The sequence below is a fragment of the Xenopus laevis genome, chromosome 2L (assembly GCF_017654675.1).
Source record: "Xenopus laevis strain J_2021 chromosome 2L, Xenopus_laevis_v10.1, whole genome shotgun sequence".
In the NCBI taxonomy this organism is placed as follows: Eukaryota; Metazoa; Chordata; class Amphibia; order Anura; family Pipidae; genus Xenopus; species Xenopus laevis.
Genome location: NC_054373.1, coordinates 95,636,163 through 95,660,712, shown reverse-complemented (window position 1 = coordinate 95,660,712; position 24,550 = coordinate 95,636,163). Strand labels below are relative to the sequence as shown.

Below are 24,550 nucleotides of genomic sequence, written 5' to 3'. Positions count from 1 at the left end.
GGGCCAGTGCAGTTTTCGGCTGATAGGAGCACCGGCCCGGGGTTTCAGGTAAGTAAATACAATCACTTGGGGTGCCAAATGTTAGGCAACCCCAAGTGATTGTATTGACTTACCTGAAACCCGGGCCGGTGCTCCCATTTGCAAGTCCCCTTCCCCTATTTACATATATCAGGGTAATAATTGCATTCAGGAGTAATCACTTGTATTGTACTACCTCATTATTTTAATATATTTATAAAAGAAAGTGTGAAAGTTTTGTAAGTCATATCCCATTAACCAATATAAAAAGGTATATGTATGAACTCAAGTATGTGTGGAGAACACAAGAAAAACAAGAACAAAGTTGTGTTTATTAGAAACAAGTTTTATAATTCAAAAGATCGAAAATATAATATCCATTTTTATTTACAGTCAACAATATCTTGTTTTACAGTAAGAGCTACATGAAAAGTTTGCTGTAGCGTGCCATTAAACAATGTCCAGGCACTCATTTATATCTAAAAAAACAATAAAAGAATTGTAAAATAAAACAAAAATATCTGTCACTGACATATATAATGGTGAAACAAACATGATTTAAGAACTGTTTATTATCAAAGAGGACGTGTTATTTAAGAAATGTTTATATTTTAAGGTTATTTTATGTACATGACGCCTTAGATTCCCGTTAGTGAAATAAATGTATTATAATAACTGAATATAATGTTTTATACTGAAAGATCTTTAACTTGCGGCATATAGTGCTGCCAAACTGTCAAAAAATGGAACATAGTGGCTTAGAGAAACATAACTTTGGTCTAAGAAGTGACCAAACAAGGTGAAACGTCACTTACTTAAGCAACACAAGTGTATTTTTACTTGTATGTTATTTTAACTAATCTCATACACTTAGTCTAAAAAAAAGGAGGACACTCCTTTATTTCTAGACCGCGAAAGCCTGTTTTCTCTGTTCTTTTGCTCTGTTCCTTTATTTCTGCCTATATTAAATGCGTTTTCATTGCCTGAAACATTTAGATATTCCTCTTTGTGGAACAGATTCTCTCTTTTAACAGATGTGTCAAGAGCACATGCATTTGTATCTTTGTCTGCTCTGCCGCTGTCTATTTTGTTCTCTTTTTCTTCATTACATTTGTCTTCCTCATCAGAAACAAGATTCTCTTGGCCATCATCATCGTACAGTTCAGGAGTACAATGTATTGTAATATCAGTGTCAGTGTTATCCTCAGGTAGCATAGAAACTGAGGGTTCCACATATTTACGCGGTGGACTAACACTTGCATGTGTTTCTTTATTTGTGCAATGGAACAGGGGTACAGCATTGCACAGGATTTCTTGACAACTTTCATTAAGGCCTTCATCCTGCTTTCTAGAAACATTATTTTCTCTACCAAATCCCTGTGATAAGGAGCCTGAATTTGCGGAGGCACTATAACCACTTGCAAGTTCATTACAACAGATCTCTAAGTTAGACTCACGTGTTTTTGAAGAGGATTGCCGTGGGGTTGAAGTGTGTGCGTTGCTTTTAAAATAATTATAGAAAGACGTTCTCTGTTTGGAGTAATTCGATTTAGATTTCTCAAATGATTTCATCAAGTTTGTTTTGATTGATGTGTTGCTTTTGCGTCTTTGCTCTTCTTTCCAATGAGATAAAACTTCTGCTGCAGGGGAAAAAAAACATAAGTGAAGCATAAACATCTGTACGTTTTTATCGTATCTGAAAGCTAACATAAGTAATACAGAATCATAGTATTTACAATTATTATGGGAGGGCACATTTTTCTGTCCGCACTTATAGTAATGACAGTCACAAATGCACAAACAATTTGTTCAATGGGACTTTTTTTTATAGAAAGAATAATGTCAAGAAACATAGGGGCTGGAATAGGCTGCTCCATATACACATTACTATTTGAACTGAACTGTTGGTATAGTTGCCAAACTTCCAAACTTTACATACACTAACTGTCCATGGAAATGTTCCTAGTTTTTAGAACTGATCAACTGCCACTGATTGGCCTCACTCATTCATTTAGGCAACTGAAAACGGCATGCAGAATATATAATAGAACCATACATATGGCCATTAAAATAATGCAATTTATGGCAAGAGTAGCAATCTCACAGTAGCTCAGCACAGGGTATGTCACATGGAACTGTTAAAAGAACACAACCCTACTTAAGACTAATGTCAGATGTGTTTGGCAGAAACACTTCAAAAGCAGATTAAATCCTCAGACTGTCATGATCCATAACTAAACACTAAAATTTAACTAAACACTAAAATTTAAGATGCAGGAGCATTGTTACTTCCAAATATTGTGACAAATGACGCGCATATATTTGTCTACATTTCTGCTCAACAACATGCATAGAACTTTGTATACTTACCATTATCTCTTGGAGCAGTACCACCAAGAGATGCTTGAATCGGACTAAAGGGAATTGCAATCTCTGGAGGTGAGGTTACTGAACTCTGGGTTGAAGATGTTGGTTGTGTGAATTCACTGACACTTTGTGTAGGATGAACTGTGAACTCCAACAATGAGGAGGTTGGAGAGGTGTTCTTGGAAGAAGAAGACGTTCCCTGGGAAGGCTCGTCATCACAGTTTGTGCTGGACATTTGCATTCTCTGTTGCTGATTCTTTGAGAATTCAGTTAATGACTCAAGTGCTCCATTAAAGGTGGAGTGGTGCTGCACAAGCTGGCGTACCCATTTTGATAGCCCTATTAAAAGCAAGACAATTAAACAAATGAGAACAGAAATGATAGACTCATGGACATAAGATACAGTAGCTTCCACAATTACATAGAGTTGCATGGAAGTATTTCTGTATGCAAATTATTTCTGACTTTATTGGCCCTTACCATATTGTTCTTCACTTGACATAGAATACAGAGAACATGATTACAATCTTTTTTAATCATGGGTTTTCTATGATTGCTTTTTAAAAAATATCACCACCTAAAACCAGCTGAGATTTTTTTAAATTTTATCACAAACCCAAAACTATAACCATGGAAAAAATATCCATATTCCTAACCCTCTATATACAGTGAAACCTAAATTTTACATCGCTTGATTTTAAGCTCTCCTCAGTTTACACTCTTTTTGTGGTCCCAGCAACATAGAACACATAACACATGATTTTAAATTTTCCTGGATTTTACACCAATTTTTTTTTTCTCCTGAAACACATAAAATGGGGGTTTCTACTGTGTCTATATATCTCTGAGTGTAAAAGCACAAGGCTTGTTAATTGACATAGAAGTGCTGACTTCTATCTTATAAATGATTAGATGGTGATTACATAGGCAGGTATGGGGGAATTACAAAAAAAAGTATGGAAGTGACCGTTTAAAACATGAATATTAGTATTCTGCAATATTATTTGTTGCACTAGCACATACTAATACCGACATCTATACGTATATAGCAGTGTGTGCCTCTTTTGCAAGTGTACAAGACAAAGATACCACTATGGGAAACAGCTATTGTAAATCTCTCTACCCACGTACAAATTGTATGGCATTTCTTTTCTCACAGTGGAACTTGAGCTCCCCCTGCTGAATTCTAAAGCAAAGGCCAGCTTTGTTTGCTATTCTTTTTCATTTTTGTTAAGCTTTCTACCCGCTTTTTAAAAGAACAAACGCAAGTATCCAGCATTTTAAATGGTCAGTTTAGGGAAGTATTCCACATGGTTTTTGGATACTGATGTGTGCATATTGTAACACCCAAGGAAAATTCAAAGTGAATGTGTCTTTCATAACCAATAGCAATAAAGAGGATTAACTCAAAGTTGTCTTTAATATTTATAAAATAATTTTACTACTATGATTTTATTGTTACCTTTAAGAAATATGTAGCCAGATTTTGTCAGCAAGAGGGTTTTTGATCACAGCAGTTCCCTGTCCAGTTCAGACCTAATCTAACTAAGCTGCTTTGAGACCTTCCTTTGCAGTTTAGCCCTGGACTAAGCCTGATAACTGGATTTTAAGGTTTGCTTTTTACTGCTTTTTAGGGGTGTGGTTGAAGAGAGTGAAGTGGGAATCAAGTAAATTAATTTGTAAAGGGGTTGTTCAACTTTAAAGTTAACTTTTAGTATGTTACAGGTTGGTTAATTCTAAGTAACTTATTTTGAACTATTTGCCATCTTCTTCTGACTCTTTACTGCTTTCAAATGGAGATCACTGACCCCATCTAAAACACAATGCTCTGTAATGAAACAAATGGATTGTTATTGCCACTTTTTATTACTCGTCTTTCTATTCCGACCCTCATCTATTTATATTCCAGCATGGTTGCTAGGGTAATTTGTACCGTAGCAACCAGACTGCTGAAATTGCAAACTGGAGAGCTGCTGATTAAAAAGTTAAATATCTCAAAGACCACAAATGATAAAAAAACATTTTAAAACCAATTGCAATTGTCTTAGAATATCACTATCTACATCATATTATATGTTAATTAAAAGGCAAACAACACCTTTCAAGAACTTCCACCACTCAAGTATAAAATTAAGACCAGAAGACATTTAACTATTTAAATGACTCTGCAATGTTAGAACTGTTCTCCAGAAAGACAAAGCACTGCTTTTAAGGAAACATGTATGTGAATACATTCCAATCCCTCTGCACTATTTTCTAGCTTAACTAATGAAAAACACAATGTAGATTTTCTTTCCCTACCAGTGATGTATTTAGGATTGCTGCGGAAACGATCATCAACCAGAATTAAGGCACCCCAATCATTCTTATGGCGGATACACCTGAAAAGAGAATTGAGATTGTTTACTCCAAAGAGCTTCTCAGTAACAAGCCTTCATTGTATTTTCTTTCCATCTCTGAATGAAAACATTTAATATCAATTTGTTTATAATATCAATTAGTTTTTTTCTTTTTGCTTTTTGTATCTGCTGCATGCTGCCACTGTATAAAAGCTTTAGTATCAGAGTGGGTGAGCTGCTCAGATCTAATGCACTTTGTATCGAGGTAATGGGCCTGTTAAAGAAAGTTTTTTTCAATAAAGAGAATCAGACAAAATAAAAGATTCTCTAATGTCAGAACAGGTTTTTAAAATGTTTCAGTAACCTTAATGCATGGCTTTTACTTTTTTTTGTCAGGAAACACATTGTAAGCATTAGGTCCCATACATATAAATTTCCCTTTAAAATGTCTAAAAAAAAAACATTAGCAGGAACTTTCAAGATTCCAAATAAAGGCTTTTGTGAAATATTAACTTCAATAATCGCAAGCACAAAATTCTAAAGTGGATGCAAAATAGAGCATGTATTAATTCCATTAACAATGCTACCCAAAGGACATGATTTGTGACCAAAAAAAGGCTAGAAATGTGCATCTAAAATCACTTAAATAGATGGAGTGTCAAAAGCAAATATAAGGCCTGCACCCCATGTGTATGAAGCTGTATTTATATGGAGCTACATGTATACTATTTTATGATACATTAGAGGGTTACGGTAATAAAGTGGGTGGGTATGAATTTTCTAAGTGAAAGCAGTCATATTGATAGTAATAGTGGGGAAATGAATGTTACTCAGATGCTACTGGTACACACTAATGAAACAGTGCCTTGAAGCAAAATGCTTAGATGGCTTTACCAAGCAACGGCATTTGAACGTGCTGCCGACAACCTGGAATGGATCAATGCAGTAAGCTAAACCACAAGCTTTTACATTGCTTTTGCAGCAGATACACCATTCTAACTTATGACCACCATGGAGATATTGTTGTGCAAGAGCAGAGTACACAAGCAAATATCTTGTCACAGTGGAGTATTTAAATGTCATGCAAAAGTCACGCCTCCGGCATCCTGCATAGAGATATTGAATGTTCACTAACTGAGCTTAACATTATAATGGGCTGTAAAAGCAAAAATAAAACTTTACATAATGAAATAACCAGTCATTATAAGCAACTTTTCAATCTACATTCATGAAACATTTTTATTGGTTTTAAAGTTATTTGTAAATGTAACTGAATCTGATCGGATTCTTTGACTGTAAGCTCCAAGTATTGGAGCAGACTTTCCTTTTAAATGCTACTTTAAATAGTAAAGGTACTGTATGGGATCCCTTACCCAGAAACCCGTTATCCAGAAAGCTCAGAATTACAGAAAGGCCATATTCGATAGTTGCATAGTTAGTTACAAAGTTGAATCAGATTGAAAAAAGACCATCAAGTTCAACCACTCCAAATGAAAACCCAGCATCCATACACACACCCCTCCATACTTTCACATAAATTCTATATACCCATATCTATAATAACTATAGAGTCTAGTATCACAATAGCCTTTGATATTAAGTCTGTCCAAGAAATCATCCAAGCCATTCTTAAAGGCATTAACAGAATCAGCCACCACATCACCCAGCAGTGCATTCCACAACCTCACTGATAGGCTCCATTTTATCCAAATAATCCGAATTTTTAAAAATAGTTTTCTTTGGTAATAATAAAACAATACCTTGTACTTAATCTATACAAAGATTTAATTAATCCTTATTGAAGCAAAGGCAGACTATTGGGTTTATTTAATATTTACACAATTTTCTAGTAGATTTAAGGTACGAAGATCCAAATTAAGGAAAGATCAGTTATCTGGACAATGCCAGGTTACAAGCATTCTGGATAACAGGTCCCATACCTGTATAAGTATGACATCATGTTCAGTGTAATAGGCAGCAAGGTGCCGTTAACAGGACAAGTCATTATAGAAGCTTCCAAAAAAAAAAATTAAAAGATTTAAAAACTTTTTTCTGTTGTTGAATGATTCAGCCTTGCGGTCATCACAGGAAAGTGGCAGATTTAAGCCTTTTCTGCTTCTGTTGCCATTAATGTCCGTAGTACACAATTGCCATCTAAAATGCGACCACTCTCAGTCACTGTCACATCTATGATATATTGGTGATGGAAATCTTCATGTAAAAGGTCACTTGTCTGCACTGACTTTCTTTCCCTTTTCATGGCCTTTAAGTGATGTTTTAAGGGAGGGGGCAAATTGCAATAAAAAAAGACCAACAAAGTTTCCATTTTCTTGGACTCTGCAAGTGCCTCCAGCCAAAGCAAATACAATATATAAATAAAAACAGAAAACATTTTATGTGCTGTTGCAACTGCACTGATCAGTAATTCCAAGTTACATTTTACTACCTTATAATGAGCAAATGGAATCTATTTAAAATTTGTGTAAATCAAGATATGCTCCATTTTCAAGCATCACGATAATGGTTTTCTTGTTAACTCATACCAGTACAGTTTTATTTTTATAGAAAGTGTTATGTTTTGGGTAGCCGGGAATGAGTAGAGTATAACAGTGCTTTATTACCAGACTCATGCAGCATTACACAACAGTAACTTTCACTTTTAAGCTGACCGGAAGTATGCACAGATAAGTCTGAGCACAGTGACATCTACAGGCCATTTGTAAAAACACCACATATTCCCCCTATAGCAGGAAAGCATTTGGATGACTATAATAAACAACAACAATGCATCTTAAAGCAATAATATACATTATTCACATCACATAGTGCTGGGTCCATGCAGATAGTTTTCTGATTCTCTCAATACGCCTCATAGGCTCACTTTCTTCAGGCCTATTGCAGTGGACATCAGGTGTAGGAAAATGTCCTTCATCAAATGGAGCTTCTCCAAAGTCATATCTAACAGGAGCAAGACGACTTGCATTCCAAATGCGTCCATCAGACAGTTCATATGTGTATGGTCCTTGCTGGCGTCTCACTTCAAGTGGTGTAGTAAATTTAGATTGTCCTTGTTTAAGTATTCCTGGTTTCTTAATTCTGACTAAAGATCCAGGCTGAAAGTGCACTTCACTTACACCACATTTTCTGTCAGTACAAGCCTTGCATTTGGCTTGTTGACATTTCACAATGTTAGCAGTAGATGATTTTGTAGGCACAGTATTTTGTAGAAGTTTGATGTCTGCAAAATGTAACGTAGTGTGCACCTGTCTGCCATGTAATAATTCAGCTGGAGATGGCACGTTGCTCTGTAGTTATGTAGGAACTCTGTTGTAAATACTTTCCAAGATTTCCCAGTAAGATTTGCTGTCTGTAGTGCTTCGTTCAGACTTGTTGAATCACTCGATTTCTCCATTTGCTTGTGGGTAATACACTGAAGATTGCACAAAATTCCTCTCTCTCGGAAAGGATTCAAACTCCGATGAGACAAACTGTGGTCCATGTCTGATATTAACTCCTTTGGATTACCTTCTCTGCTGAAGACTGTAGACAGAAATGTTATCACTGTAGCTGATGTTATATGAGAAACAAATGCAATTGCAGGCCATTTACTGTAATAGTCCATCAAGGTTATAGCAAATCTGCAGTCTATAGGAGCATCTGTAAAAGGACCGACAATATCAATAGCAAGTTTTTCCCATGCTGAATCAGGAAATGGTACTGGTTTTACATCTGGTCTCATCTTAACTTTATGTACTCTTTGCACAGCCCAGTGAAGTGTTGCTTTGTGGTGAAATTTTAGACACTGGCTGTGTGGCAGGCACTGGTGCTGTAGTAATGAGACCATCAACTAATTGTAGGTTTAATGCAGCAAAGAGATCCCTTTCAAGTATAGTAGTACCCTTATTCACAATGTAAAAGTCACATTTTGCAGTATTTGATTCAAATTGTACAGTCACTGGCAAGCAACCAAGCACAGGGATTGGATCCTTTAAGTAACTGACCAGTTTCATGGCAGATGCAACAAGCGGATATTTTGCAAAGTATTTCAAGAAAATATCCTTCGGTAGTATAGAAACAGCTGAACCTGTATGAAGCATCAGGTTAATGGAGTGTCCCTTGTCAGCAGAAGCAGTACTGACACTGACATGTAAACTTGCCTGGAATAATGTACCAGCTTTATCCACACTTAATACTGTAACATTTGTAGTAGTGACTTCATGAAATCTTTAGCAGAACTACGTCAGATCTTAGCAAAATGTCCTACTTTTGTGCAGTTGCGGCACCGTTTAGCTTTTGAAGGACATGTAACATGATTTGCAGTGTGTTGTGTTGAACCACAGCGAAAGCAGTATTTTCTATTTGCACTGTATTTTGCCTGTGACTGAGCATTATTAGGCCACAGTGTTAAATTTACAATCTGTACATTCCCAGCAGTTCCCTGACTGAGAGTTTTAGCCTCTGCCACTGCTGTTTCAATTTGGCTAGCAACTGTAATAGCCTTTGCAAGGGTTAAATCCTGCTCTAGGAGCAGTCTCTCTCTAATGCGAGGTGAGTTTGTTTTTTCCACTATTTGGTCTCGTAGCATTTCATCTGTTAGATTCCCAAACTCACAGATAACAACCAGCTCTCTCAAAGCTGCTACAAATTGTTCCGTGGATTCACCATTATGTTGTCCACATTGGCGGACATTTATATCTTTCAGCGCAGTGGCGTAACTAGACCCCTAAGGGCCCTGGTACGGAAATTTAAAACTGGCCCCCCCCCCACGCATTGGGCTGGAATACAGCATTACTGGGTTGGGAGAGCAAGTAGTAGGGTGAGGATAAGTGTTGCAGGTGCTCGGTCAGCTCCAGTTCTGTAAAGAGGGACTTGGTGGCATTGCGAAGAGGAGCTGTGCACCTTCTACATAGATACGCTTAATGGGGACAGCAAGGTGTGACTATTGTCCTACTGCTACTATAGGCACCATCTCTCCCTACTATACCTGCTATCCCACAGTCACACTCCCTTCCCAGAGACTATTATCCACTGTTACTATAGGTACCATCTCTCCCTACTATACCTGCTATCCCACAGTCACACTCCCTTCCCAGAGACTATTATCCACTGTTACTATAGGCACCATCTCTCCCTACTATACCTGCTATCCCACAGTCACACTCCCTTCCCAGAGACTATTATCCACTGTTACTATAGACATCATCTCTCCCTACTATACCTGCTATCCCACAGTCACACTCCCTTCCCAGAGACTATTACCCCACTGTTAGTATAGGCACATCTCTCCCTACTATACCTGCTATCCCACAGTCACACTCCCTTCCCAGAGACTATTATCAACTGTTACTATAGGCACCATCTCTCCCTACTATACCTGCTATCCCACAGTCACACTCCCTTCCCAGAGACAGTCATCCGAGTCAGCCATGTCTTACCTCTGCTGATAACAGACTATTCACATGATTCCTATGACAACATGCCAAGTGAAAATATGGGCAGATGGGCAGTGTGTAAACAGAACATTTATGATGCCCCTGGTGTTTATATAGTTTTATATCACCCTGTAGCACTTGAAATGTTCTGCACTTTTAGCTGATGCTTATAGAGGGCAATCAGAGCTTTTTAGGCATTTTTAACAACACATTTTAAGTGAGGAGCAAATGCTGGGAAAACAATTGGAATCGTGGTTACCTTTTTGTATCATAGGCCTAAGAGTATTTGTCAGATGCTGCTTGCTTTGGCAATATTAGCTGCTGCTTGGTCCAGTGAGGCAGGAATGCAGACAGAGCTGCCTGTATATTCCTTGGGGCCCTTAAATTAAACTAGGAAAATTACTTCCCAGGAAGAATAGGTGACAAACTGCCGTAAAGCACGTTCTTCGTATGTTTTACACACTGGAATCATAGGGGGTTGTGCAACATATATGAAGTCACATACGTTGTTTAGCCCCAAAGTTGGTCTAATTGCTGATCAGCAATTCAGAAACCAAGATGCTGTTTTGGCTAAGCAGATGAACCCCCCCCCCAAGTCAGGTAATGCATTGGGTGCCCCAAATCTTCAGGACGATTGGCCAAACTGGCATAAAACATCTGACAAGTGAGAAACTGTATAAAAGAGTCAATGGCCTGGTTAAGTGGGTTGAAACAATTTCCAACTCAGGCCTGTCCTTAGTGATGCGATGGTCCCGAATATTTATAAAGCGCCCCTGCATTTATAAAGTTGTTGCTCAACTAAAACTTTATTGAGGCTGAATGCTGGCAGTTGCAGTAGAATGAAAGAATAACAGACAGAGAAATGTAGACTGGACAGCTCTGATGAAAACCTGTGGGGTTGCAATGTACAGTCTCTACCTGCCCCTACATTTGCAGCTCAGTTTCAGCTCACCATATTCATTCCCATTATCATGGGAATCATCAAGTGTTTCTGCAGCAGCTCAGTCTGACAGGCACTTACCTCATCTATAGCTACGACCGTGTTCCTGCACTGGCTCAGCCTGTTGGTGAAATTGGAGGCAGTGGGGGACTTGTAATCCTTATTGGTCTCACACACGAAGTCCCACACACACACACTGATCAGATCTGGCATAGTTAGGAGGAAGTGGCAGCCTGGCAAGTCAGACCGTGAGTGACCTGGGAAGTGAAGGGTTGGTGCGCCGCTCCTCTAGTCCACGCGATACTCTGTCCTCTTCCAGGCAGACGCAGACTGCGGCAGGCGGGGCTTCCTTTCCCTCGCTGGCCACTTCCACTTCAATGGCTGGGGGGGTGCAAAGTGGATCAGACGGGGGAGGAAGCCCCGCCCAGACACACCAGCGCAAAAAAAAAAAAAAAAAATTCAGTGGAGGAAGAAAATTCTAGAGGTGTCACGGCCTGGGGGCACACGGCGCAGGATGTGGAGTGATCTCTGGGCTCAGGCGGGCCCCGAGGGGGAGCAGGCCCTGGTGCAATTGCACCTCCTGCTCCCCTGGTAGTTACGCCACTGTTTCAGTGACCACATTTACTCTTGGCACGAAAAAGTTCTTTATAGCAGTAAAAGCAGTTTCATAAGTATCATCAGGTAATGGTAATGTATAGAATATACGCTGTCCCTCTGCTCCCAGGCAGTGAATAAGTAAAGCACATTTTCTAGCAGCAGAAATCTCCCCTTGGTCAGCACCAATAATGTAATTTTCAAACATACGGATCCCAAGCAGTAAAAGGTATGGTAGGCTCACCAGGGTTTGGAAGAAAAGCTGCAGGCTGCTGCAGAGGAAGAAGAGCCATCCTTGTCGCCATTTGTTATGTCTTAGGTAGCCGAGGATGAGCAGAGTATAACAGTGCTTTATTAGCAGACTCTTGCAGCATTACACAACAGTAACTTTCACTTTTAAGCTGACAGGAAGTATGCACAGATAAGTCTGAGCTCAGTGACATCTACAGGCCATTTGTATAAACACCACAGAAAGACTATATCAGCAATTAAATTATAAACTCATCCCAGATGCCAGCTCAATTTCCAAAGCGAACAGATGAAGAACAAATTGTTAACAAAATTAAGTACAAATTATTTACAAAAAAATTTACATTGTACAGGTATGGGATTGTTATCCAGAATGTGAGGGACCCGGGGTTTTCTGGATAACGGATCTTTCCGTAATTTGGATCTCCATACCAACATATCAACTAGAAAAACAGACTGGTTTTGCTTCTAATAAGAATTAATTATATCTTATTTGAATCAAGTAAAAGGCACTGCTTTATTATTACAGATATAAGGGAAAACATTTTTAAAAATTTGGCTTATTTGGATAAAATTTAGTCTATGGGAGACGGCCTTTCCGTAATTCTGAGCTTTCTGGATAGATACAGGTATCCAGATAACGGATCCGATACCTATACCATCATTTTATGGTGCGCATCCCTTAGAACAAAAATTAGAATTAAACATATCAACATTCAAAAATATTTCAATAAATCATCAGATTCTAACTAATTTTAAAACAGAAATTACTCTGACCTTATGTAAAGGGTACTATATCTAAACAAAAAACTTCCAGTATATAAACTTGTATACGTGCCTTAGATTTAATCTATCATCAATACAATATGATGGGAAACAAGTATGATACAGATAAAAATTTTCATAAACACATTGCATTCTCACTGACATGATTCATCGCTGTATGGTTCTTAATGGAGATCTTACCTTCCCAAGGCTTGGTTGAGAGCTCTGTATGCTTGAATTTCATACCACTGGCTGCCAGGTAAAAGCCCCCTGTTTTTTGCATGTTGATCATTATACTTTCGCTTTAGCTCAACCTAAGATGGAAAAAGGATATCAAACTATAACAAAATCTATTGGTGTAAAAATGACCGTGCGCAGGCATTGAGATCTTTTTATGGACGTCATATTATAGAAGAAAGGAGCATGGGATTAAAGCTGTTGTTACTGGTAAAAACTACAATCCAGGCAGTGCTCTGCATTAATTTACGGACACCTAATAAGGGGAGGGGGTTAAGTGACCAACAAAAACTTCAGTAAAAATCCTGTAACAGTTGCTTGCTTACATTGGCATGTTTCCTAGCTGCAAAGAACGTAATATTAATAAAATGCTATGTCTGGTACTCATATTATTTGGAATGGCTAAGCAGACTTAACATCATGGTAATGTACTTTATATTAGCACTCAGAAGATCTAAAGGAAAGATTTTGCACTATTCAATCTGGCACGTTGGCACCGTGGTTTAGTTTCTTAGCCTGTGACATTTTTAATTGGGTTTGTGAGAACTAGGTCATATAACATACAGAATTCATTTTCCCCTTTTATTGCAATTCGAAAGATGTCACTAAGCTTATGTGAGGGAAATAACTCATTCAAGCACACAGTAAGCTGAGAAATGAATATGAAGCTCAAAACTATGTTTTGGGGTGACCTACTTTGTGGTGGACAGCATGCATAGCTTATAAAATGGCACTTTAGAAAAGTTCATAACATATCAAGATTTTTTTTTACTAATTTAAAGGGGTGGTTTACCTTTAAGTTACCTTTTAGTATGTTAAAGACTGGCCTACTCTAAGCAACTTTTCAACTGGTCCTCATAGTTTTTTAATTATTTACCTTTCTTTTCTGACTCTTTCCAGCTTTTAAATGGGGGTCACTGACCCCATCTAAAAAACAAATGCTCTGCAAGGCTACACATGTATTGTTATTGTTACTTTCAATTACTCATCTTTCTATTCAGGCCTCTCCTATTCATTTTTCAGTCTCTTATTCAAAAAAGGGTAACTTGGACCCTAGCAACCAGACTGCTGAAATGGCAAACTGGCAAACTGCTGAATAAAAAGCTAAATAACTAAAAAAAAAACACAAATGATAAAAAATGAAAAGCAATTGCAAATTGTCTCAGAATAACACTTTCTACATCATACTAAAAGTTAACAAAAAGGTGAACAACCCCTTTAATGATACATAATATTCATAAAGACCCAGCACGCATAATATAATGTTATTAAAATGTATCATAGAAAAAATAGTTTGGACACAAATGATATGTGATATAATAAAAAAGTTTCTCTCTATATTCATGCTGTTATAAAAATATGTTTATTGCATCATATTTAAATACATATCCATAACCACACATTAAGCCTAATGCGTTTCATGCTTACCCAGCACTTAATCATAGGCAATCCAAATTATATGTGAAACATTATGGTAAACATCACGAGCTTGGACAAATGCGATACTTAGGGGCATGCTTGACATAGACTAGTGATGTGTGGGTCAAGAGAAACCCGTACCCAACCCATGCCTGCCGGCACCCGCCTCCTCCCCTCTATTTATAGGCCAGCGCCACCTTGCGGTTGACGTCACAAAAGGGGTGGGGTGTCTATAAAACTAGAAGCCGGCATGTAAACCCGCAGGTCCAGTAGGTATCGAGCCGGCCCGCACATCACTAGCGTAGACATTATTTTAAAAGCAAATAATTTTATTTTCTAATTGTAGCAGTCACTCAATTTAGGGAATAATGGAGAGCCATCTTAACGAACATGGGGACTGGTTTTTGAATGCCTGTATACAGGATAAGAATATACATAAGATATTTATCAATGAAAGACTTGTATTTTTCTCTTTATAGTCCAAAAGCGGAAATATTTTGGACTACAATTTTGTACAGGGTTAACCTTTTTTAAACTGAGAGATGATGGGTCACGCTTCAGGAGATAAAGAGCAGGCTTCTAACTATTTTTGACAGGTAACTTTTAACATGGGTAGGGGTAAAAAATATATATTTTTTTTGTTCCTCTGCCCTTTACAACAAACTGTCAAATTAACAAATTCCAACTTTAAATCCAGACAGCAAATTGAATTTGATTCTGTAGATTTAATATTTGCTCCAGACAGTTAAGGAGAGCATGATGGAAAAGAAGTGGCACATTTCTTTTTGCAAACAGAGTTTTCCTGTGACATTTCAGGCCATGTGAGATAGATGAAAGTTTTAAAGAGCAAACACATTTAACTCAATCTAGATATAACAATTCTAAATAGCTGTATCTTCGCACCACATTATTTTGCAACTACTTCAAAAATGTGGCATTTTAAAATGTTATACAGTGGCCTATTGTGAATGCCTCTGTCAAGGGAAGCAATAAACCAGCAACCTCTTGGGGGTGGTTTCCTAAAGTAGCAGAGGGAATCTGGCAGTCAAAGCTTGGAAACCTACAAAGAACATCTCAGATTCACTGCAAGTAGCTACCCCAAGGCTTGCTTTGTGAGATCAAGGTACATTAAGATTGTATCTGTTTTTCATACCATATTAAAGACTTGCAGAGAATAAAAAATAAAATTAAATATAAGAAAATTAAAGAAACATTCACAATTGACCTTTTTTAGCCACATTATGAGAAACAGAAAAAAACCCAGACTCACCAGAAAATAGGTGGGGTTTTAAGATAGACTGGGGTATGCCTAGAATGGATTTGGGGCACTGCCCGGAATGTCTGGATTTTCCATTTGGTGGCATGCAGCATAAAGTGGATGCCTGTGTACAGATTGGTGGATCCCAAACTGTAGAGCTGACCCCCTGGGGGAGCTTGAGGAGTGGTGGGGTTTTCTGAACTGTAACATCAAAAAACTAAAGTGTTTTGAAGGAATGATAATATAATGTACTGGTGCCTTGCATTGGTAACAACGGCGTGTTTGCTTCAGAAACACGACTATAGTTTATATAAACAAGCTGCTTTGTAGCTATGGGGGCAGCCATTCAAGCACAGGACACAGTAAATATGATATGTTTGAAAGAATCCCATTGAATACAATGCTTTTAAGAGTGGCTTGGATGATTTCTTGGACAGGCATACAATATTCAAGGCTTTTGTGATAATAAATTCTATAGTTAGTATAGATATGGGTGTATATATAATTTATGTGAGGTTATGGAGGGGTGTGGGTATGGATGCTGGGTTTCATTTGAAGGGGTTGAACTTGGACTTTTTTCAACCCAATTTAACTATGTAACAGAGCTTATCCAATATCTGCTGTGTATCCTGTGCCTCTTCTTTTTCAGCATTAAATGGCTGCTCCCATGACTACACAGCAGCTTATTTATATAAACTATGATAGAGTTTCTGAAGCAGACCCAGAAGTTTTGCCATTGCAGCACACAACAGTATATTATATATTCTTTACTTTAAGACATTTTAATTTTTTGGTGTTACTGTTCCTTTAATGTAAGATCCAGCAAAAAAAAAAAAACTATTTGTACACCCAAAAGCCCAGTTTCATGATTAATTAGGGTGAGATTAAGGGTGAAGACTTATTTGATCCCTAGATATTGTTGAAACTGTGGCTGAATGGCCGATGCACACATTGGTTCATACAACTATAACCATGTTATGAGCGAGGGGGTCCTAAACAAAGCTTGGAGCTCCAAGGGAAACTTGAACTGAAAGTTCAACAACCACTAGTATACAGGGGCGCTTCGTCAATGAGGCGAGTTGAGGCTGTCGCCTCAGGCGGCAGCACCCCACTGAGTACCAGGGGCCGACAAATTTTCGGTTTTCAAACCGGAAATTCGGTTCTTCTAACGCAGAGAGCACAGTTGGGCTCTCTGCGCTAGCGTACTGGCCCTCTCTGCCGCCCTCGTGGACCCAAAAAGTTAAGCGCACAGGGGAGGGGAGGCGGCAGCAACCCAAGGATTGCCCCTGCTAGTATAGTTTGCACATTTGTGTTTCAACAATAATGCCAATTCCGAAAAAGGTTTGATTCATTTTAATGCATTACTTTACTATGTCTAGAAACAATAATGCACCATTAGTTGAAGCTGAAACAGGTTCTGTTTAAATATGAGAGACTTTTCGTATATAAATCACATTTTTTAGCTACTAGTTAGCAACAAGTGGACATACTTTGGGAAACAAGCATTAGACCATTGTAGCTCAGTAATAAGACTATCAAGCAACAACTACAGGTGTGGGGCCTGTTGAATGCTTGGGACTTGGGGTTTCCAGATAACAGATCCGTAATTTGGATCTTCATACCCTAAATCTACTAGAAAATCATGTAAACATTAAAATAAACAATAGCCTGATTTTGTTTCCAGTAAGGATTAATTATATCTTATTTTGGGTCAAATCAAGTACAAGGTACTGTTTCATTATTAGAGTGTAAAAGGAGATAATTAAAAAAAAAATTGGGTAAAAAATTATTTGGATAAAAAGGGGTCTATGGGAGACGGCCTTTCTGTAATTCAGAGCTTTCTGTATACCAGATCCCATACCTGTATATACATTTTTAATTTAATGTGTAATGAAATATTAGAATTACTTTTCTGCTCAGACTAATAGAAGTACTTTTGTGACAGATCATGAAGTTATAAGTAATAAAAAGAAAATCAAAACAAAAGAGTGATTAGCAGAAAAATATACTAATCACTTTTTCACAGCAACAAATTTAAGGAATAGAACAGTTGTGTCAGAAAACAAGCTATCCAGTGCACAGATATGTCATTTTTAATTTGCCCATAAAAAAAAAAAAGAAGAAAAGTGCAGGCAGAGGAATTAACAGGAGTGCCAATAAAAGAAGCGTGTCTAACTACGTTGTTTAATGATTATCTGTAGTAAATGCATTCTGTAAGTGAAGAATAAAATGGAATAAAATGATTTAATAGAAATTCTATTACCCACAAACAGTGAGCGATGATTGTGCTCTAAACTCACTTGCCATTCATAATTATAGCTTTAGGTAGATTTGTCTCTTTATAGAGTCCCCTAAACACCAGATCCCAGAAATTAGCACTATTCATTTAAGATCCAGTCTGTAAGCATGCTAATTATTGCAGACTGACATGACACAGACAGGTTAGCAGACACATGTTGGTACTTAAATACTGGGGAATGGATGTTGCACCTAACACGGATCATGTTTCTGCACGATATGACTGCTTGGGTTGCCGTGGGTTAAACATGCATCAGAAGTCTGGCAAAAGGTTAAAAATGTCTCATGTCAGTTTAATGCAATCAGAGTCCATTTCATCACATAACTACACATTAGCAGCCATCAAATAAAGGTGCAATTCAACATGACAGGTTGCATATGTGAAAAAGCCACTTGGCCCTGCTAGCAAATATCCTCAATGTGCAATAAACCACGGGCTAGAAGGGATTAGTTAAAATGTCAGAAGGCAGGCTTTTACCTGATCATCCTTAAAATATAATCTTAGCCATCAGGCATGCTTTACAGACAAAGTGAATCAAGGAACGGCAGCGGAAAGCCTGTAGCAATGTCTGCCATCTTGTAGCTGTCACAGAGACTTAGACTGATCTTTCTAGGAGTAAGGGAACAAGCTGTATTTATATTAGCGTAGTCTAATACCTGTTAGCCTTTGGATCCTTTTATGCATAATTAGACAAATATCTCAAGCATGTGGAAAGAATACTAAAGCCACCCAAAGCCATCCATAGAAATGTTAGTCATTTTTTTATTAACTGGTATTAAAAAATAGAATAAACAAAGTTGCATGAACTATGGATATAAATAACAAAATCTTAGAAATAATGGTGTTTTAGTTAAAGCAATGTCAGCTCAGTATTTGGAATGGTTATTAATTGACCCTGGTACAAAGCAATTCAGGCTCTGCTATGTACAGGTACAGGATCAGTTATCTGGAAACTAGTTATCCAGAAAGCTCAGAATTATGGGAAAGCCATCTCCCTAGACTCCATTTTATCCTAATATTTAAAATTGATTTCTTTTTTTTCCTCTGGAATAATAAAACAGTAGCTTGTACTTGATCCAAACTAAGATATAATTAATCCTTATTGGATGCAAAATCAGCCTGTTTATTTAATATTTACATGATTTTCTAGTAGGAAGATCCAAATTAGGGAAAGATCTGTTATCTGGAAAACCCCAGGTCCCGGGCATTCTGCCTAACAGGTCACATACCAGTATTTAGGAGAAAAAAAAGGGTACAGTGTAGGCAGTGTGTTGTATCACTATTCAAAATGCAAATCCTTCTATTAAGGAGAATAGACATTGCCTACATATCCTGGTTATACAGTGAATTCTTACTCAACATTAGCAGCAGAACACTTCTGGAACATTATTAAGTTTATTTAGACCTCATTAATACAATTAAGATTTGACTTGAAAGAGCAAATTATTCATTTTATAATTCTGTTTCTTGTGGAAGAAGACATTGTTTATCCTATGAATGTAAAAATAGATTTGTTTAACTCAATGACTCAGTTACAGTACATGAAAGTTGTCCTTAGGTCACTGTCAGAATGACACCACTCTCCTCAAATTGGTGCAAGGCAATTAAACTCTAAACAAACCACAACATATCTAATGTGTATTGCCTCAGTATGAAACATGGGGGATTTCTAAAAACTCTCTGTCGCTGCTCTTTGGAGATAATTAAAATGTTAAGTATTATGGTAAAAACTATTCAAAGAAACCACAAAACATGGCATTTGTTATGTTTTGGGTAGCCGAGTATGAGTAGAGTATAACAGTGCTTTATTAGCAGGCTCATGCAGGCATTAAACAACAGTAACCTTCACTTTTAAGCTGTCAGGAAGTATGCACAGTATAAGTCTGGGCACAGTGACATCTACAGGCCATTTGTATAAATAAAACATTTTCCCCCTATAGTAGGAAAGCATTTGGGCAAATGTAATAAACAACAACAATGCATCTTAAAGCAATAATATACATTATTCACATCACATAGTCCTGGGTCCATGCAGGTAGTTTTCTGATTCTCTCAGTACGCCTTATAGGTTCACTTTCTTCAGGCCTATTGCAGTTGACATCAGGAGTAGGAAAATTTCGTTCATCAAGCGGAGCTTCTCTAAAGTCATATCTAACAGGAGCAAGACTACTTGCATTCCATATGCGTCCATCAGACAGTTCATATGTGTATGGTCCTCGCTGGCGTCTCAATTCAAGTGGTGTAGTAAATTTAGATTGTCCTTGTTTAAGTATTCCTGGTTTCTTAATTCTGACTAAAGATCCAGGCTGAAAGTGTACTTCTCTGGCACCACGTTTTCTGTCAATATAAGCCTTGCATTTGGCTTGTTGATGTTTCACAATGTCAGCAGTAGATGATTTTGCAGGCACAGGATTTTGTGGAAGTTTGATGTCTGCAACATGTAACTTAGTGCGCATCTGTCTGCCATGTGATAATTCAGCTAGAGAGGATTGAGTTGTTCAAATTGTACAGTCACTGGCAAGCAACCAAGCACAGGGATTGGATCCTTTAAGTAACTGACCAGTTTCAGGGCAGGTGCAACAAGCGGATATTTTGCAAAGTATTTCAAGAAAACATCCTTTGGTAGTATAGAAACAGCTGAACCTGTATCAAGCATCAGGATAATGGAGTGTCCCTTGTCAGCAGAAGCAGTGCATATAAACTTGTCTGGAATAAATGTACCAGTTTTATCCACACTTAATACTGTGACATTTGTAGTAGAGACTTTTGTGCATTTGCGGCACCGTTTAGCTTTTGCAGGACATGTAACACGATTTGTGTTGAACCACAGTGAAAACAGTATTTTCTATTTGTATTTACTGTATGGTTTTGCAGTGTAGGTGAATCCCTTTCCTTAGCACTGTATTTTGCCTGTGACTGTGCATTATTAGGCCACAGTGCTGAATTCACAATCTGTACATTCCCAGCAGTTCCCTGACTGAGAGTTTTAGCCTCTGCTACAGCCGTTTCAATTTGGCTAGCAACTGTAATAGCCTTTGCAAGGGTTAAATCCTGCTCTAGGAGCAGTCTCTCTCTAATGCGAGGTGAGTGTTTTTTCCACTTTGGTCTCGTAGCATCAGGGGCGATCCTGGCTCCTCCGCCACCTGAGGCAGCAGCAGTTGCTGCTGCCCCCCCTCCCCTGGAAATTCGCTCTTAAAGTACCAGTAGCAGCATTTTTGCTGCCCCTGGTGCCTAGTGGGGCGCTGCCACCTGAGGCAAGAGCCTCAACTCGCCTCATTGGCGAAGCACCCCTGCGTAGCATTTCATCTGTTAGATTCCCAAACTCACAGGTAACAACCAGCAATCTCAAAGCTGCTACAAATTGTTCTGTGGATTCACCATTATGCTGTCCACGTTGGCAGAATTTATATCTTTCAGCAACCCCATTTAATCTTGGCACGAAAAATTTCTTTATAGCAGTAAGAGCAGTTTCATAAGTATCATCAGGTAATGGTAATGTACAGAATATAGCTGTCCCTCTGCTCTCAGGCAGTGAATAAGTAAAAGTGCTTTCTAGCAGCTGAAATCTCCCCTTGGTCAGCAGCAATAATGTAAATTTCAAACATACGGATCCAAGCAGTAAAAGGTATGGTAGGCTCACCAGGGTTTGGCTGCTGCAGAAGTAGAAGAGCCATCTCGTCATCAATCTGTTATGTTTTGGGTAGCCGAATATGAGTAGAGTATAACAGTGCTTTATTAGCAGGCTCTCATGCAGGCATTACACAACAGTAACTTTCACTTTTAAGCTGTCAGGAAGTATGCACAGTATTCAGGCCATTTGTATAAACACCACAGCATTTTACAGCAGTGTTAAAATGCCATTCTAAGCACAGAAGGCAGCCAGGAAAGAAAAGCATATACTTTTAGGGGCATATTTATTATCCTGTGTAAAAAGTTGTGTTAAATAAATGGCAAATTTATCAAGGTTTGGGTGATTTTACTCCATGTGAATGCCAGATTTGTCTCCGTTATTTAACATTGCTTGCGGGGGATGTGTCGTGTATTATCCCGCAGTTTTTTTACACAGCATAATGAATATGCCCCTAATAGTAGTTTCTGCATGGAGAAAACGCACTCCTGTTACATCCCACATTCCTACATTTGGCCACACAGCCTCTTTAAAATAAGAGCTTTACATATAGCCTCATAATAACTTCCCTTTTACCACATTAAAGGGGATGTACACAATCACCATATTTTTCACCTCCACAATGCACTGTTTTTTCCCCAGAATTGCAGTGTCATTGTAGTTGCGGCATAGCTTCCAGTATTGTGCAAGTGACGTCTGTGCCCTTTCTGTAGGTGCAAGTGTGCAGCACCTATTGACACTGGGAGTGAAAGGAACCCTGGGGCTTTCACCTGGTCAGGAGATGGTGGTAGCTTCCCCTGCTTCAATAGTCACCACAGCGCTTAACTGAGCGCAACTACATGAAAGTGCAAGGATCACATTTTGACACAAAGTACCTTTAATAATAGGGCTTTAAATGAGAACTAAACCCTAAAAATTATTGCGGATTAAAATATAATTTTATATACTGATCTTATTGCACCAGCGTAAACTTTCAACTTCTTAATAGCAACTATGATCCAGGACTTCAAACTTGTTGCAGGGGGTCACCATCTTGGAGAGTGTCTGCAACACTCACATGCTCAGTGGGCTCTGAGCAGCTGTTGAGAAGCTAAGCTTAGAGGTTGTCACAAATTATCAAGCAGAAAATTAGGTTGGTCTGTAATATAAGCTGAATCCACAAAGCTTCCTTTTTTTCAAGTATATCAATCACAGGATATACAAGTCTTTGTGGGGATTGGAAATATGGCTGTATGAGATCTGAGTACGGATGCAAGGAACAAGTAGTCAGAAAAACATGGAGAGAATAGTAAGAGACTGCAAGCCATTAAATGTAAAAAGCACTTAAAAAAATCACTGAAAATGCTAAGCGTATATTGAAAATTTCTAGGCTACTTTTTAGGAAAATATAAATATTGTTAGGGCATCTGATTCAAATGTATTTTTTTTTCCCACGCAGACTAGAGAGATAACATTTGTAAGTAAACTCCCTTTGAAAAAAGAATGCCAGGATTTCCCTAAGCCCAATCTCGAAATAGAAACAAGGCAGATGGGCAATGGGAGGAGACTGATAAGATCACAGGGCTGTTCTGCACGTATTTTTTATTCTGGGTGTAAAAATTAGGTTTAGTGCCTGGAATTAGTATTATTAACATGTATTTTACAAAGCGCCAACATTTTTGGCAGCCCTGTATGATAAATGGGATACAGAATTACATACATACTGACCAATAACCGATGCAAGAGGTGAAAAGGGCCTCCCCAAAAGAGTTTACAATCTAAAAGAAGAAGAGGTTGAGCCACAAGGTGTGGGAATCTGAGGATGTCAGTACAGCTTACATTACTGATACCATTTATGGGATCACAAACATCTCGCCTCAAATTCTAGCTGCTTTAAATTAGATATGTGGAGACCATGTGTAAAGCTAGAACAGGAGAAAATTTGTAGCAGACAGAAAAAGTGAGCAACTTATTTGTAGAATTAGCTTTACAGCTAATTACCAAATGCATTAATATTCTCTTACTGAACTAGTTAACTATGCAAATCTGGGAAACTAATTAGCTACTTACAGTTGTCTCATGTCAGCCATTTGTTTCCGGAGCGGTTGTTAAAAACACATGGAATAAGAAGGCGTGTAGACTGGAAAGGGTTAACAGTTATGGGAAACCAACAAACTAGTCTAAGGTCAAGTTCAGGGTCTCTAGGAGCCACATTATAGAAAAACTACTCATTTGTACTAACTTGGAGAATATTCATATTGCGTTAAAATCAAAGTGAAATCTACATAAAATGTCTCCAGCACTCACTATTGCTATATTATTTGGGACACAGCAACCTCTGGGCACCACAATTAGTAAAAAAAACCAAAAAAAAAAACCAAAATAAATTTTAAAATATAAAAGTATATTTAAAAAGGAAACTTTATTTCATCATTCTACATTCTTAATTTTTTGCCAGACAAAATGGTTTTAAACTTAAACAGTTTATAAAGTGACACAGTCCGTGAATGTATGTTAAAATGACATACTGCCTAATCTAAAAATGTAAACAAAATATGTACCGTTTTTATGTTTTTCGAAATCCAGACAGAGTATAAAACACTAATTTGTTTGCCGATAAGGCTTTTTTTTCCTAATAGAAACGCACCAATAACCATTATAGAGTGAATTCAGTGAGTGATCTAACATTTTAAGGAATTGCTAAACAAAATAGTTACTGGGATATAAGCAACGCAAAAATGGTAGTTTGAGATGAAATGCTTAAATTCTAGTACAAGGTCTAGTTTATTATTCACATTTACATCAAAACCATGCTCTTGTGTGGACAAGTTATTCAATTATTCAATTGAAAAACAGAAATATATTGGCATTAACCATCCCCTGTTGGGTTAGCTATACAGAGGGGTATAAAAAAACCCAAAAAAACCATACAATCAGTTCTCATTGTCTGCCTTAAGCTCCCAAAATGTGAGGTGAAGCAAATGAGGAATAATGACGTCTTGTATTCTAGAGGAGGTTAAATATCA

General features: G+C 37.9%; 1 protein-coding gene across 5 annotated transcripts in view; it reads right to left on the bottom strand.

Moving 5' to 3' along the window:
• Positions 1-348: 348 nt before the first annotated feature.
• The window catches only part of brip1.L (BRCA1 interacting helicase 1 L homeolog), a 129,420-nt gene continuing 105,218 nt past the window's right edge, over positions 349-24,550 (bottom strand). For 3 of the 5 annotated variants that reach the window (XM_018244908.2, XM_018244909.2, XM_041580917.1), the window contains exons 17-20: positions 12,906-13,018; positions 4,687-4,766; positions 2,389-2,724; positions 349-1,658 (exon numbers count right to left, since the gene is read on the bottom strand). In XM_018244908.2, the coding sequence (XP_018100397.1) occupies positions 889-1,658; positions 2,389-2,724; positions 4,687-4,766; positions 12,906-13,018 (1,299 nt within the window). In that variant the 3' untranslated portion in view covers positions 349-888. The remainder of the gene's footprint in view (positions 1,659-2,388; positions 2,725-4,686; positions 4,767-12,905; positions 13,019-24,550) is intronic. The other 2 variants (XM_041580919.1, XM_041580918.1) reach the window with 2 other exon arrangements.